General features: G+C 46.3%; 2 protein-coding genes across 12 annotated transcripts; one reads left to right on the top strand and one right to left on the bottom strand.

Annotated features, from left to right (window-relative positions):
- The first annotated feature begins 2,418 nt into the window (after nucleotides 1-2,418).
- Nucleotides 2,419-5,274, top strand: LOC136497451 (uncharacterized). 11 transcript variants are annotated; one of them, XR_010769319.1, is made up of 6 exons: nucleotides 2,419-2,574; nucleotides 2,670-2,909; nucleotides 3,026-3,177; nucleotides 3,294-3,359; nucleotides 3,483-3,564; nucleotides 4,053-5,274. XR_010769319.1 is itself a non-coding variant. In XM_066493248.1 (5 exons), exons 2-4 carry the CDS (start codon nucleotides 2,737-2,739, stop codon nucleotides 3,353-3,355), a joined length of 387 nt encoding a protein of 128 aa, XP_066349345.1. In that variant the 5' UTR covers nucleotides 2,419-2,574; nucleotides 2,670-2,736; the 3' UTR covers nucleotides 3,356-3,359; nucleotides 3,483-5,274. The 11 variants fall into 11 exon arrangements, 4 of the variants coding, with proteins under 4 accessions (XP_066349345.1, XP_066349344.1, XP_066349348.1 ...); XR_010769323.1 differs by having other exon boundaries at nucleotides 3,026-4,650; nucleotides 4,756-4,807; nucleotides 4,972-5,274; XR_010769324.1 differs by having other exon boundaries at nucleotides 3,026-4,221; nucleotides 4,585-4,650; nucleotides 4,756-5,274.
- Nucleotides 5,275-9,159: 3,885 nt separating this feature from the next.
- LOC136496925 (putative glucuronosyltransferase PGSIP8) lies at nucleotides 9,160-13,868 on the bottom strand. Its single transcript, XM_066492706.1, has 5 exons — nucleotides 13,329-13,868; nucleotides 11,307-11,562; nucleotides 10,781-10,982; nucleotides 10,556-10,703; nucleotides 9,160-10,128 (listed from the first exon to the last, which is right to left on the bottom strand). Exons 1-5 carry the CDS (start codon nucleotides 13,586-13,588, stop codon nucleotides 9,558-9,560), a joined length of 1,437 nt encoding a protein of 478 aa, XP_066348803.1. The 5' UTR covers nucleotides 13,589-13,868; the 3' UTR covers nucleotides 9,160-9,557.
- Between the last annotated feature and the right edge of the window lie 739 nt (nucleotides 13,869-14,607).

The raw sequence follows: 14,607 nt of genomic DNA on the forward strand, positions 1-14,607 counted from the left end.
AGATGAACACAAAATGAATCAAAACGGGGAAAATCCAAACACAATCAGGTAAATAGCAACGAGATCTACAACATCTGTTAAAAACCATAGCGAAAACTCACCAACGACGGCAAATCGAGGCGAAGAGCCCCTCCGCCTCTGCCTCCCAAACGGGGGTGGGGGGGGAGGGGGAGACGAAATGAAATGGGGAAAGAAAAATAAACGGTTCAAAGAGATAATGGCGCATTTCCAAAAAAAATGGCTGACATGTGGGACCCACATGTCAGCCAAAAAAAAAAAAGCAACCGCAAACGTCGCATGGAAGAGGGAGAATGAGACGGGCGACGTATATCAGCCAAACATTAAATCGGACGGCCAAAAAAAAACGTGTGACAGTTGCAAACGATTCACACGCGCAAAGGATAGCTTTATCCTTTTTTAAACGTTGGGGAGCGCCGGATGGCGGTCCGCACGCGGCAGGCTCGGCGAGAATGACACATCGGACCAGAGAATCGCAGCTCCTCCCCGATGCGGACAAAACCGCATGCCCGCTTTTGCCCGGTACGTACTACTAGTAAACTGAAAACTTTTTTTTTCCTCAGGAAATACTATTTTGCTTAAAACATCTCTATCAAATCATATAAGCATCACCATAAGCATAAATGTTTTCAGCCATAAAACAACGTTTTTCTTTCGTAACATTTTAGCATAAGCATCCATATAAATCAAATTTCAGCTTCAGCGAACAGTCGAAGATATTTAGTTTCCCAGACACGTTACCAACAGTATTTTGTTACAGTCTACAGTGCCACACCCGTCCGATCCAGCCACCATCGCTCCATCTCCACCCTCCGTCTCAAGGTAGGCTCGTGGCCCTCGCGGCCGACGGCCGTGTGTTGCCTCCAGAACCTTGGTTTCCCATCGCCTCCTCCACTCCCTCCAGCAACTCTGTGCTCTCGACAGATCTCCTACGGCAGATTTAACTTTTTACCATTATAACAAATGACACTTTCTCAAAAAAGCACTTTAACGGATGCCAATACATTTTCGTCGGTCCAGAGAGAAAACAACTACAAATTTACCACTTTTGCTTGCGTGGCACACCAGCTCTTCATGCCAGCGTGGATTCGAGTCAACAGGACGTGTGAAATGTCCCTCCTGCCCTTTTCCTCTCCACCCACGCAGCTGGCATTCTCGTACCACCGCGGAGATCGGTCAAGGCCGCTTCGGGGTGGTCCACCGCTGCACGTCCTGTGCCACCGGCGAGGCCTTCGCCGTCAAGTCCGTGGACCGGTCGCAGCTGGTCGGCGACCTCGACCGCGAGCTCACGGAGCTGGAGCCGAAGCTGGCGCAGCTCGTCGGCGCGGGCAACCCTGGCATGGTGCAGGCGCACGCGGTGTACGAGGACGAGGCGTGGACCCACACGGTGATGGACCTGTGCATGGGCCTGGACCTGCTCAAGTGGTTGGGCCTCCGCCGCAGCGCGCCCTTGCCGGAGCCCCTAGCGGCCGCCATCGTGGCACAGGTCGCGCAGGTGCTCGCGCTTTGCCACCACCGCGGGGTCGCCCACCTTCCCGTCGGGGGTCGCGCGCAGCGCCGTGGCCACGTCCATCGCGGTGGGGCGAGGGCTCGTGGTCCCAGTGGTGCTGCCAGGTGGAGGTGCTCTCCCACGCCGCCGTCGGCGGCTTCCTCACGCACTGCGGCTGGAACTCCATCCTGGAGAGCGCGTGGGCGGGCGTGCCCATGCTGCACTTCCCGCTGCTCACGGACCAGATCACCAACGGGCGCCTCATCGTGCGGGAGTGGTGCGCCGGCGTGGTGCGCGCCAATGAGGTGAAGGCGTGGATCGAAGGGGTGATGGGCGGGGAAGACGGTGTCAAGCTCAGGGAGCAGTGAAGAAGCTGAGGGGCTCACTCGAGGCTGCCGTGGTGCCCGGTGGCTCGTCGCGGCGCAGCTTCGACGAGTTCGTGGACGAGCTCAAGCGCCGGTGCGGAGGCAGCCACTGATCCGAAGCTCACCGGGCACGAGCTGCCGCGTTCTGGGCTACGAGCGCGGGCACCTCCAGGGCGCGAGCAACAGTGCGCCACCGCCTGGCCGGAGCACCGCCGCCGCCGCCTGGCCGAAGCACCGCCGCCGGCGGCCATGAGGTGCCACGCTGCAGGTGCCTAGGGCTACCAGCGTGGCCAACGCTGGGCGCGTGAGTTGCCGCGGCCGCCAGGAGCACGAGGCGAAAATGCTAGCTGCGTGGGTGGAGAGGAAAAGGGCAGGAGCGACATTTTACACGCCCTGTTGACTTGAATCCACGCTGGCATAAAGAGCTGATGTGCCACATAAGCAAGAGTGGTAAATTTATAGCTGTTTTCTCTCTGACCTGACGAAAATATATTGACATATGTTAAAGTAATATTTGAGGAGGTGCCATTTATTATAATGGTAAAAAGTTAAATCTCCCATCTCCTACTCGGCTCCTCCACTCCGGCGTGGAGCACACGACCCCATCAGGGGCGGTCTCCGGCGCGGCCCCCGGCGAGGCAAAACGGAGCGGCCTCCAGGGTGAGGGTGCTACAGCACCTCCGCTGCCAGGTGCAAACCCAGGTCCGCCATCTCCTCACCCTTTCAGTCTACCGTCGTTATTCGCTTTTCTCTGGTTCTTCTTCTCCTCCACATCATCTTCTCCCCTCCCCTCTCAGCGCCTCCGCCACCCTGTGGAAACCGAGGAAACCAGCGACCGCCGCTTATCCAGGAGGTGACGAGTGCATGGGCCGCATCGGGGATCTGCGTATAGCGCGACTCAATCTGCTCACTGTCAGTTGGATCAGAAACCGCGTGCCTCCGGGGGGTGTGCGGTGGGAGGAGGCACAGCAAGAGGCACGCTGCAAGCGACCTGGGCCACCGCAGCTACTGGCCAGGGCTGATGGCCAAACGCGCTGGTGCGTTATCTTCTCTCCACTTTCAGCTTTGTTTTTTTTTCTTTACGTTGGTTCCATTTGGGTGATTTAAGATTTCTGTGCAGATTTCTTTAAGCTGACAATTTCATCTGTTGCAGTTGGCCAGTTGCCTCTTGCTGCTCACTGTCAGTTGGATCAGAAACCGCGTGCCTCCGGGGGGTGTGCGGTGGGAGGAGGCACAGCAAGAGGCACGCTGCAAGCGACCTGGGCCACCGCAGCTACTGGCCAGGGCTGATGGCCAAACGCGCTGGTGCGTTATCTTCTCTCCACTTTCAGCTTTGTTTTTTTTTCTTTACGTTGGTTCCATTTGGGTGATTTAAGATTTCTGTGCAGATTTCTTTAAGCTGACAATTTCATCTGTTGCAGTTGGCCAGTTGCCTCTTGCAGACATATATTTACGATCGTTTACGAGCAAGCGAACAGGCTGATTATGTGTGACCACAGGCTCCATTGCGGCCACTTTACTTTTAATTACTTAATGTGTTACGCACTTATGTACAAACAGGCTCCATGGAGGCATACTCAGGTGACTTCAATCTCTTTGTGATTTTCCAGGGAGCTAAATGTACAGATGATTCACAGTCTCTGTCTATCAGGCATAACCGCTAACAAGTACTGGCATGATCTTCAAAGAAGAGTTCAGTAACTTGATGATTGTGTAACCAGTACCTTTCAATATCATGCTTTGTTCTTGCAGCTCAAACCTCTTTCTTTTCTTCCAATTAAATGTATAGCTACAGCATTATCATTTTATATAGCTGCATTGTCAGGTTTGGTGTATGCCATCATGGGTATTCATTGATTCTCCAATTTGGGTGCTGTGACGATTCATATCAATTTTATATAGCTGCACTGTCAAGTTTAGTGTACGCTATCATGACTATCCATCCATTCTCCAGTTTGGGTACTGCGAAGATTCATATCTGCAGCCAGCACCCAGCACTTCAGTGCACTTGGGAATTCTTGTGTTTTCCTTTTCCAATTATCCATTCACAACCAGACTTGAGATGAAAAGATGCAAAAACTGATTCAGCTATTGTTAGGCTTTTTTGCCTCATAGTGCCTGTTTCAGTTGATATGCTTAGATTAGGTTCTTATATATTAATTTCGAATGCTTAATTTCAGTAACAACTGAAGGAATGACGCAAGATGCTGATGAGATTTTGTATGAGGTTGAATAAAAGGAAGACCAGACGTCGTATAAAATTTGTTTCATACTTCAAGATCAACAAGGAGGAGATAAGGACTTTGATCATCAATTGAACCTACCTTTAAGCCTCCAGTGCATACCTCAGTTAATGTCATATTCATGAGCTTCCTATATATATGTATCTATTTATCTATGTGCTATTGTTAATTAAGATTTTATTTTCTATTATTACGTATGCATTATATAGTGTAATTTTTATTCACAAATGTTGATGATACATTAAGATAGGTTATGTGACTGAACACAATGGTTACTATCACCATTGTCCTTTTTCCTGTCTCCCAGATACTCTCAATACTGTCTGGTCCACAAATATTTCTTATTTTTTGCCTCATACCAACAGTTTGTGCTGACAATGATTTACCATTTAATAATGTCAATGTTGCTTTGCCATGGCCACGTCGGCTGCCAATGTGGGCATGTTCGTTTGCTTCGCTGAAGTTACAGTGATGGATCTCATGCTTAAATGCTCAAGATTATTTACTAGCTGCAGAAGAGCTTATGAATATTGAGGTCAATGAATGTTATATCATCATGCTCCTCAATTATAATTTTATCGTTTTCCCTAATTTACAGTGACATATTTCTCACAGCACCTGATTAGTCAAGGGAATGCAGGTACGGTTGGCATTGTAAATTTTGGGTGACCCATCTTCCTCTCTGAGATCAAGTAATGAATTTTCTTATCCAAATTTCCAAAAATGATCATGAAGCCAGTCTGTGGCACTAATGACATGCTTTCAGTATCTATGATCATGTACATTACAGTACGCCACATAGTTTTTTCACTTAAGATTACTAATGATGTCCATTTATGTCAATATATATATGCAGCCTACTTTGATTTGGCCTAATGATTTCGAAGGTCTTTTAACTTATAGAGGTGTCGTGCTTCATCCTTGGATAAAGGATATTCGTCCTGTTCTTTTCGGCTTGTTTGGCTGATAAGCCATGATTGAAAGTACTGTTGGCTGGTTTTGTGTGAGAGAAAAATACTGTTCGTTGTCTGATAAACCATGACTTATAAGTCAAATACGATCAAGCGAACAGACTGATTATTTGTATTAACAGAGAACTTACTATGACACCTTCTGTACTCTGAAAACAAAACAAGAAATAAGATAGTTATATATTGGCCTACATTTTTCATGTTGTTTAGTTACAGGTGACTTCTGTATTGTTTTTCCATATGATAAGTATCTATTCTCAGATTCACTGTTATTCCTTTGGCCATTTGTATGTGTTCTTTTATGACCATACGTATGTGTTACACGCCAACCTACTCTGTCCTCTTAAGAAGGATCTATGTATTGTAGGCGTGCCTACACAGCCAGATAAAATCCATCCCGCGGCGAAGCGCGGGGGACCAGCTAGTTGAAAAAAAACACGATCCTTACGGTCTCGTTTTCCACGTCTTCACAACCAATAGTGATCTCGCAGATTGTTATAGTTGTGTCTGTCAGCCAATACAAGTCCCTCTACAGTACCGTAGAGAAGACTCGTCTGTGTTGGGGCAACGAAACCGCCCCGTTGCTTGGAACCATCTTGATCTTTTTTTCAGTTGAGTTGATGACCAGAAGGGGTAGCCTGTTGTTTAGTGGGACAAGGAGTAAACAGTAGATGGCTGCCAGCATTGAGGGCATGTACCGATGTTGTTGCCCTTAACTCACCAGGTCCTGCTTGGGCTAGACATATGGCATGGCCCCGTTCGCTGGTCTGAAACTTGGCTGAAACTGGCTGAAAAACACTGTTCCGGCTGAATTGTTGTGAGAGAAAAATACTGTTCCGGTTGAAAAAAGAAGCCGAACAAGTCATTTTTAAGACAAGCGAACGGGGTTCCTCCATTGGGCATGCCCTAAAAGATATATGAAAAATAACTTTCACCATATTCTCTTTCCAATCTCTTTTTCCTAAAATTGTTCTCAGTCAAGGAAAAAAAATAGCCCTCAACCCCCCCCCCCCCCCCCCCCCAAAGAAAGAAAAGAGCAACTCATGCACTTTCCCTCCCCATGCCTGTTTGGACAGCCTCACCGAAGGAGCCACACGTGTATGCGAGCACGATGTCACTGTCGCGTCAAACCAACATTGTCGCTCCGGGCCACCGCCCTCGCGCTGGGCCATCGCCGCTAGGTCGAGGCAAACGGGCGGGCTACCTCGCTAGGGCAGCCACGCCACCATGCTTGCGTATGCTCAAGGCAGAGTGAGCGAGGAGAGAGTGACAGCCTGACAGGAGACAGAAGAGATAGGATAAATATTTTCTTGAGTCCCTCACATGTGGGTTCCACACATAAAGGGATGAGATTCTTTAAATTTGCTACATCATAACTCCCTAAAACCTGAAAAATTGTTTTCTCAATCCAACTAGATACAGGGGATTGCACATAGCCATATAGAGAAAAAATGTGATAAAAAGACACTCCAGTAGATTTCTTTTCTTGTTCTCTTTACCTAATTCTTTTCCTTATCCCTTGGAATCTATCCTCTCTCACTCAAAGAAAGGAAAATACTGTACTGTCTGGAATTACTGTTCACATGAACAGTAATCCCGTGAGTGGGCTGGCCAGCCGAACAGCCCCGGACCTTGGAATCTATCCTCTCACTCAAAGAAAGGAAAATACTGTACTGTCTGGAATTACTGTTCACATGAACAGTATCCCATGAGTGGGCTGGCCAGCCGAACAGCCCCGGAGATTACTTCAATCCCCATTTATGTGTGGTTTACGAGGGGGCTGACGTGGCTTGTGAGGAAATAGAGGGACAGGAGAGATAGAGAGAGGAGAGAAAACAAGAAAAATTTATGTCCACGGGTACATGGGTCTCACATGTCACTAGATGGATCTTTTTTCAATCTAGTTCAGCACATTTGCCCTATTTTTTAATTTTGTTTTTCCTATCTCCTATATTAATATTTTAGAAAAAAAAAGATATTAAATCTGGCAAAGGTATTCTACGAACAAAGTCGTATGTGTAATATGATAAATGTGCGTTGCTACTATTATGTTGGATAGTCCAAAAGTCACATGCAATTTATAGTTGTTAATCAACTGATGCAACATTATGGTTACTTATTTACATATGCGCGCATGATATGATAGTGCAGTAACATCTATACGAATCCATAATGTTTTGAAACCGTTGACTGCCAACACTATTATAAGACCATTCATAATCATAACATTGCCTTCAAGAATGCCAAATCAGACGGAATGCAACAAAGCATAGATGAAACAACCATCTTCAATGTATGATTCTCTGGTGTTTCTGTGTTTCATAGGCATTTAATCCACGACTCATCTAAAGTTGAAAACCAAGCCAAGAGAGTTTTATCTACATAAACTCTAATTCTTCTCTCTTCCTGAAACATTGTCATGTCATAAAAAATATTTATGTGAAAACTTATTAAATACAAATGAAACTCACAACATTCTCCCTGAGATTGGCTACTTGTACTATCTCCATCCTAAAAAAACATATAATTCTAGGACCGGTCAAAGTTAAACTATCATAAGTTTAATTAAGTTTACATAAAATATAATCAACATGTATGACTCTAAATAAATATACTATAAACATATATTTCTACTTATTTAATGGTATTTATTTGATATGATAAATATTAATATGTTTAAAAAAATTGGTTAAACTTTAAATCATTTAACTTAGTATTATTTTAGAATTATATTATTTTAGGACCGGGAGGGAGTAGCATTTAGGCCCTGTTTGGTTGGGCTTTTGGCTTTGGCTTTTGGCCCCAAAAGTCAAAAGCCCAACCAAAGGGGCTGCTTTTGGAGGGTGCTTTTTCAGAAGCAGCTGCTTTTCCGTAGTTCATTTTTGAAAGCTGGATTGACCCTGCTTTTGGCTTTTGGCTTTCTGCTTTTCGAAATTGGTGGATAAAAAGCTCTTCCATAGTTGTTTCAAGAGAGATAAAGATAAAAGGTATATTTTATACTTGTTTAACCAAACAGCTTTCAGCTTTTCTACAGCTCACAGCCCACAGCAGCTTTTCCACAGCTCACAGCCCACAGCAGCTTTTTCCCACAGCCACAGCTCAACCAAACAGGGCCTTAGTGTAGAGTGTCGCATCCAGTCCAACGTCCTCATCAAGATAAGAAGTCACGGTGTAACACACCCGTGCAGGTGATGACTGATGCGTCCCGTGCAGCCATGTTCGCGAATCGCGGAAGCTTTGCTTTTTCTGTGCTTTGTACTGTAGTAGGAGTAGTATAGTCCGTGACCGTGAGTCTCTCCGTATCTCTTAGTAAATCTATCTATTAAAGATTAATACAGCTGTAGAAGTACGGGACGCAACTTACTGTTACCCTGTCCACGCCCGTACGGACGGCCTCCCTGCCCTTGATGGCATCCGCGTCCCCCCTCCCCTGGGCAATCGAGGGCCCACAGGGCAGAGAGCTCGGCCTCCACCAGCCTGTTCGGTTAGCTGTTCGTATCGTTGCTGATTCGTGAAGAAGTACTACTGACTGATTTGTGTGAGAGAAAAATATTGTTCCGGCTGAAAATTTACAATCCTTTACGATAAGCCTCAGTCAAACGAAGAGGCTTGGTCCATACTTGCTGCTACACCATACCCTTCATCATCATCCCAAGGACCGTGCATCCACTGCTTGGCTGGCCTCTCTACTTGCTCGGTTCTTTCTCTCTTTCTTCCACTGTGGTCAATGTTTTCCTCCTCCACCCGATGACCGTCCTCACAACATGGTTTGAAGGTTCACACATGCAGCGAGTCAGGTACACGTCAATTGAACTCCAACGTTCCGTCACAGTAATAAGACGGATCCGGTGCAGTGACAATAGCCACTGCACATTAAAAAGCTGTCCCCGGTCGTGAAGATCAGCACTGTTCACGAAAGCCATCTACCACACCTCTTATCACTGTAGCATCGTATCCGGACCGTTGTCTGCGAAATCGGACAGCCACGAATGCGTGCGGTCTTAACTTGCAGTGGCAATAACCACTGCATTTTATCTCCGTCACTGTAATAAAAAGAAAAACCGTTCAGGGGAAGCCAAGGCTATATTATCCAACACAATTATACCACGGTAAAACACAAAGTACTGTTTCAACAGTACACCATCTGAACTTTCAACCCTTTTATTCATTGGTGATGGAACTGATCATATCAATTACAAGCAAAGCCAAAAATGCCTTGGCTTTTCAGAGGAACTAATAAATCAAAATTAACTAAAAACTGAGCCCGATCCGTTCCTCTTCAGTTCCGCACCAATTCTACCCCTCCTTTCCCCTGTATATGTCACCTACACGTCTAGAGGTTTCCAGATGGTTCCAGAAGGTACAGCAACTCTTGCTCCCAGGCTGCAGATTTACTTGTACAATTGAATTGGCCATCAGAATTTGTCAACGTGAATGGAGATTAGCTGTTCAAACTGAGCAACAGAAGTGATCAATCAATCATATGTATCTGCCGTGCCCACCTCAGTACTAGCTTTGTGAACTCGGCGTTCTGGTTAGGTTCTCCGAGCCTGAATGCATCCCTCTCGATCAGGACATGCAAGGAGCTCATTGTCTTGACCAAAGATGCCCAGATCAAGGGTGCGCAGCAGAACGCATAGGCAAACACTGCCAATGCCCTGACAACACCATTTAGATACCAAGGGAAGGCCATCACCAATAGCACGCCGATGAATCCAAACCATGTTGTGAGGACGGTCATCGGGTGGAGGAGGAAAACGTTGATCACAATGGAAGAAAGAGAGAGAGAACCAAGCAAGTAGAGAGGCCAGCCAAGCAGTGGATGGACGGTCCTTGGGATGATGAAGAAGGGTATGGTGTAGGCAGCAAGTATGGACCAAGCTGCCACTACTCTCAGAAGGGAGAGCAAGAACATAGTGTTTTTCTCCATTCTTCGGTTGTAGCACATCTTGGACAAGCTAGGCCGCGCCAGTCGGGTCACTGCTATGACTCCAATGTACAGTACAGCCTGAATTAATACTACTGGTATCTCCGATGAATACCTGTTTTGCATAACATTAACATATTATAATGAAACATAGGTTCTGCATTTCAGAAACTAAAAATCAGCATCCTTAACCAGCATGACCTCCCCCTAACCCCCAACTTAGGAGTAATATTATACCCTTAATTATAAGAATCCCCTACTTTCTGGAACTTTATATTACCAACGATAAAAAAGAAACATGACAACTTCTTGCCTTATGTAACTTTATCCTAAAGACAAAAAGGCATGGTAATGTTTTTTCCCCCTATGCATCTTTATTCTAAAGAAGATAGAATGCATTTCTTCGTGACATGTTACCAACCACGTCAGGATATAATAATGTGGACATCCTTATCTGGTTCTGTAGGAAGTCACTAAGGTTAGAATTTGAGCATGCAATAGAAATAAGCATCACAAAAAGGAAAGTAAAATAGACCACTCACCCTAGGTTTTCACGACGTTGTTCATGCCAAGAGAGCCCCAAAGGTAAAACTGGCCAAGACCACCAGTACCATGGCTTAAACCATGGAGCACTCGGAAATGTAATCACACTGTTCGGTCCACATGGAATACTCCAGCGAAGCTTCAGATCTGAAAGTCTAGTCTGTTAGTCTGTACCAACAGAATGTTTGAGAATGTGGAATAATCATACTGGTACAAGCACTCACAATAGTAAGACGCGTCCATCTGGTAGCCTAGAGGGAGGCGATAAGTACCCTGAAGTTTTGTACCATTAGCTGGTGGATGGAACATTGGCTGATCAAGCAAGTCTGGGAAATAACTAGCAAGGAAGCCTTGGTCTGCACCATCTGGGTTTTCACGTCCAACCGCTAGCTCATGTAGCATGTTCTTAAAAACGTCCATTGAGGGCTGGAAACAAAATAAAGTTAGAAACAAAAAAAATACACCAAACTCCTGGGAAGGCTAATAGATTTCAGGTAAAAAAATGCAATGAGTTCCAGGAAGTAGTGAACAAGATCAAATTTTCATTACTAAACAAGGAATAACAAAGAATCAATTATCAAAAGGCAGTTAGGTTTCCACTATGCTGAAGTAATGGACATCAAAGAATGTCGCTAGCTGCAATATAGGTTTGTTTATAACCATTTCAAAGACAGAAATAACATATTTTCTGATCTGCAAGAGTTAATTTTTTTGCAGAAAATGGAATGCATGCAAAGTAAGTAGCTCTACCTGAAGCACAAAGAGACCTGTATGGAAGATGCAGGGATTGATGAAGACAGCACAGAACTGACCACACTGAAATAACTCATCAGTATTTTGGAGGAAAATGTTGTCAGAGTCAAGCATAACAACTCGCTCATACGAAACCAAGCTCCATGCATACAGCTTGTTTAAAGTCAACTTGAATCGCATGTTGAAATTTTCTTGTTTCTCATAAGGATTTTTCAAATTCTCCACAGAGACCACCTTTACACCATCATCTTTCCTAAAGAAAGAGTTTCAATGCATATATATTACTAACAGAGGCAAAAACTGTAAGAAAGAACATGTTACTGAAGTAAACAAGTCCAATTTTGCAGGAAAAGAAAAACATTTCATCCCAAATATATATTGTCCGCTGTAAGTGTATGTTCAATGCTTAAAATAGGAGCATAAATTGTAAAACACCCAGCAAAAAACATCACATCAGAAAAGAAAAAGGGATGCTCCATGCATGGTTTCAAAGAACAGTGTCACAGGACAAATTGGCATGATGGCATCAACGTTCATATTTGCTACTTCACACAGACAAATATTGATATCTTTTACCTAATCTTGTGTTTCACTCTATACAACCACTATTGTCCATTCATGATTAGCAGCACTTTTTTAGAGCCAACAATAAAATAGAGTACTGCTATAGTGCTATTTCTTGATGCCCACACCAAGGGTATAATAAGCTCAACTTGTGCTCATGTTTTGTAATACAGAAAAGCAGTAAAGTTTTATCAATTTATTATGTGCAAAGTGCAATTAAGTTTCTGTTCTTTAAAGTTCACAATTAAAAAATTTCTCAATATAGCAAACAATTGAAGGTTTAATATTCTAACAAACAAAGAGAAACGTTGGAACACTAGGATACCCCCCAAAAAAGACAAATTCCAAAAAAAAAACAGCATCCACTCAAGGTATAAGTTGTTGAAAATAGCTGACAGAGTCATAAGTCATAGCACAGACAGATATTTAGCAAGAAAAAACAATGAAAAACAAACTCCAGTCGACATCCACATGTGGCTGTTTGGACAACACGACATATTTTACATACTAGTCCAACTGATATATTGTTATAGTCACACAGTCCCCATCAGCTAAACTACTTACTAGAACGTGAGGCAGTGGAAATAAGCAGGTCAAATATCACAACTGTTCAGTAAACATCGTAGATAGGCCAAGTCAGTAGCCCATTGCAGACATCATTTTATATAACATCGCAGTTGCAATCGATGAAATTCAAAGGCCAGGACTGGAAATTCGCAGCTCAAATCTCGTAGCTTATCAATAAATATCTCACATGCACGTACTCACCTCAACAAACTTCATGGCCTTACTACTGAAGTCAACATGAAAGGGACCTCAGCACTAAGAGACCGTTGAAATTGTGAGGCCATTTTGCAAAGATGCAGCCAGAGCACGAACACAGTCATCTCGCACTTTGACACAAAGTACATGTCAGAACAGTAACAAGTATCGGCTAGTTAGAGAAGTTCAGATAGTACGGTAGAGAAGTGCAGCACGGTTTGATCCATGAAAAGAGAGGAATCACTTTAAATACGGCTGGAACACCTGATGGTCCTTATGTTGAAGGAAATGTGACGAATACAATGAAACTCGAACTGAACAAGGAAGGAGACAATTTATAATCATACACCGGAACATCAACCTATCAAAATAATCATTAATTTGCGTCCAAGGTGTTGAGCCAGACAACCAAAAGGACCAAAGTTCGGCGCAGGCGTGAACTTGACCCAACCGAACATGAAAATAACCACGAATTTTGCTTCAATGAACTAAGCAGGCATCAAGTAAAACCCCGAGCACTTCAAAACGCATCCCAAACTGATCGTAACGCAGCAAAGTACGCATCAAACAACGGCAGGGGCGTCCGTTACCGAACGCCCAGCGATCCAATTAAGCGCCACCCGGGGCGGGAGCCGAGTGGCGCGCTCGCGCAAAGAGCCAAAGAGCAAGACGGGAGGAGGTGGGAGAGCTTACAGCGCCTGGACCCAGAGCGGCGGGACGTCGAGGGACGCAATCACGACGCGGTCGGCGTCGGCGCTGAGCCGGCGCAGGGACCGCATCATGACGCGCGTGGCGACGTAGAACTCGTAGTCCCGTGGCGTGCCCATGTACATCATGGACGCGTACGCGTGCCGCCTCGGCGCCGCCGCGACGGCCGCGACCTCACCCTCCGCCGCCGCCGCCGCCGCCGACACCGCCGCCACGAGCCACCACAGCCCCGCGGACCACCCCATCCCCACCAGGGAAGGCAGGGACGGAACGAACCCCACTTCCCAGCACCACCCCGAGATCTGGGTACGAGCGTGGACCCCTGGGCCTTACCGCGCCGGGCTCCGGAGCATCCGCGGGCGGCCGGAGCTCGGTCGACGCCTCGACGGCTCTGTGCAGCCGCCGGAGGTGTCGCACGCTCGCCGCCGCCGTGCCTCCGGAGCGGTGGATATTTTTGTCGAAGTGGAGGGAGCAGTAGAAGAAGACGCGAGAGGCGAGACCCCGAGGAACGCGGTGCTTCCAGCGATCAGACGGGCCTGGCTGGCCAGCTGACCTAACCAGGTTGAGCAGCACAGCACAGCACAGCAGAGCTGAGCCTGAGCGTGAGCCGTCAGCAGCTCAGAGCTCACCACCTGCCTCTGCCTGACCGTGTATATAATTTTAGTCTCACTTCGACATGTCATTATAAACCAACTTAACTATGGTATAGTATTTTTCTTTTATAATAAATTAGCTGTACAGGGCTGAGCCTTAGGCGGCGTAGAACGGTGGTTGTGCCTGCGCACTTTCCGCTAATAATTGTGAGTCACGTGAAGCACCAGTTGAATTTGCGTAATAACGATGGGACTAATGATTAGGGGTTGGGCTTGTCACAGCGAATGCACAACCAGCGCGGCTGGGTTGGGCTTGTCACGTTGGCTGAGAGGCTGGGCCAGGCCAAGCTGGGGTTTCCTTTTTCCGGATGGGCTTTGTGATTGGCGAGATCTTGTGCGAGTTTTTGGGTTCGCAGGCCCATCTCAGAACCAAATACAATGGTCCGCCAAGGCCCAGCAGAGATACCCGCAAGCCACCACACGATGTGCCGGCGGTGCCGCCGGATGCCCCACTACTGTCACTGGTTCCCTCTCCCTACTGGCCGGTGTCCCCGCCCGCTCATGGCCCTCGGCGTCTCCGCGGTGCCTTGGCTCTCAGTACCCTCCCTGCCAGATGCTAACGGCGTGCCGTCGTGCCAATGCTGCCGTGGACACGGCAAGTGCTCGGCAAC

The sequence above is a fragment of the Miscanthus floridulus genome, chromosome 12, assembly GCF_019320115.1.
Source record: "Miscanthus floridulus cultivar M001 chromosome 12, ASM1932011v1, whole genome shotgun sequence".
Taxonomy (NCBI): Eukaryota; Viridiplantae; Streptophyta; class Magnoliopsida; order Poales; family Poaceae; genus Miscanthus; species Miscanthus floridulus.

What these genes read in the sequence shown, in the direction of transcription:
- LOC136497451 (XM_066493247.1), top strand. Translation starts at nt 2,737, where the DNA reads ATGGGCCGCATCGGGGATCTGCGTATAGCGCGACTCAATCTGCTCACT. An exon ending in GCTGATGGCCAAACGCGCTG is followed by an intron (nt 2,910 to 3,025) that starts GTGCGTTATCTT and finishes CATCTGTTGCAG; the next exon opens with TTGGCCAGTTGCCTCTTGCT. An exon ending in GCTGATGGCCAAACGCGCTG is followed by an intron (nt 3,178 to 3,293) that starts GTGCGTTATCTT and finishes CATCTGTTGCAG; the next exon opens with TTGGCCAGTTGCCTCTTGCA.
- LOC136496925 (XM_066492706.1), bottom strand. Translation starts at nt 13,588, where the DNA reads ATGGGGTGGTCCGCGGGGCTGTGGTGGCTCGTGGCGGCGGTGTCGGCG. An exon ending in CCGCTCTGGGTCCAGGCGCT is followed by an intron (nt 11,563 to 13,328) that starts GTAAGCTCTCCC and finishes CTCTTTCTTTAG; the next exon opens with GAAAGATGATGGTGTAAAGG. An exon ending in CAGGTCTCTTTGTGCTTCAG is followed by an intron (nt 10,983 to 11,306) that starts GTAGAGCTACTT and finishes TTTTGTTTCCAG; the next exon opens with CCCTCAATGGACGTTTTTAA.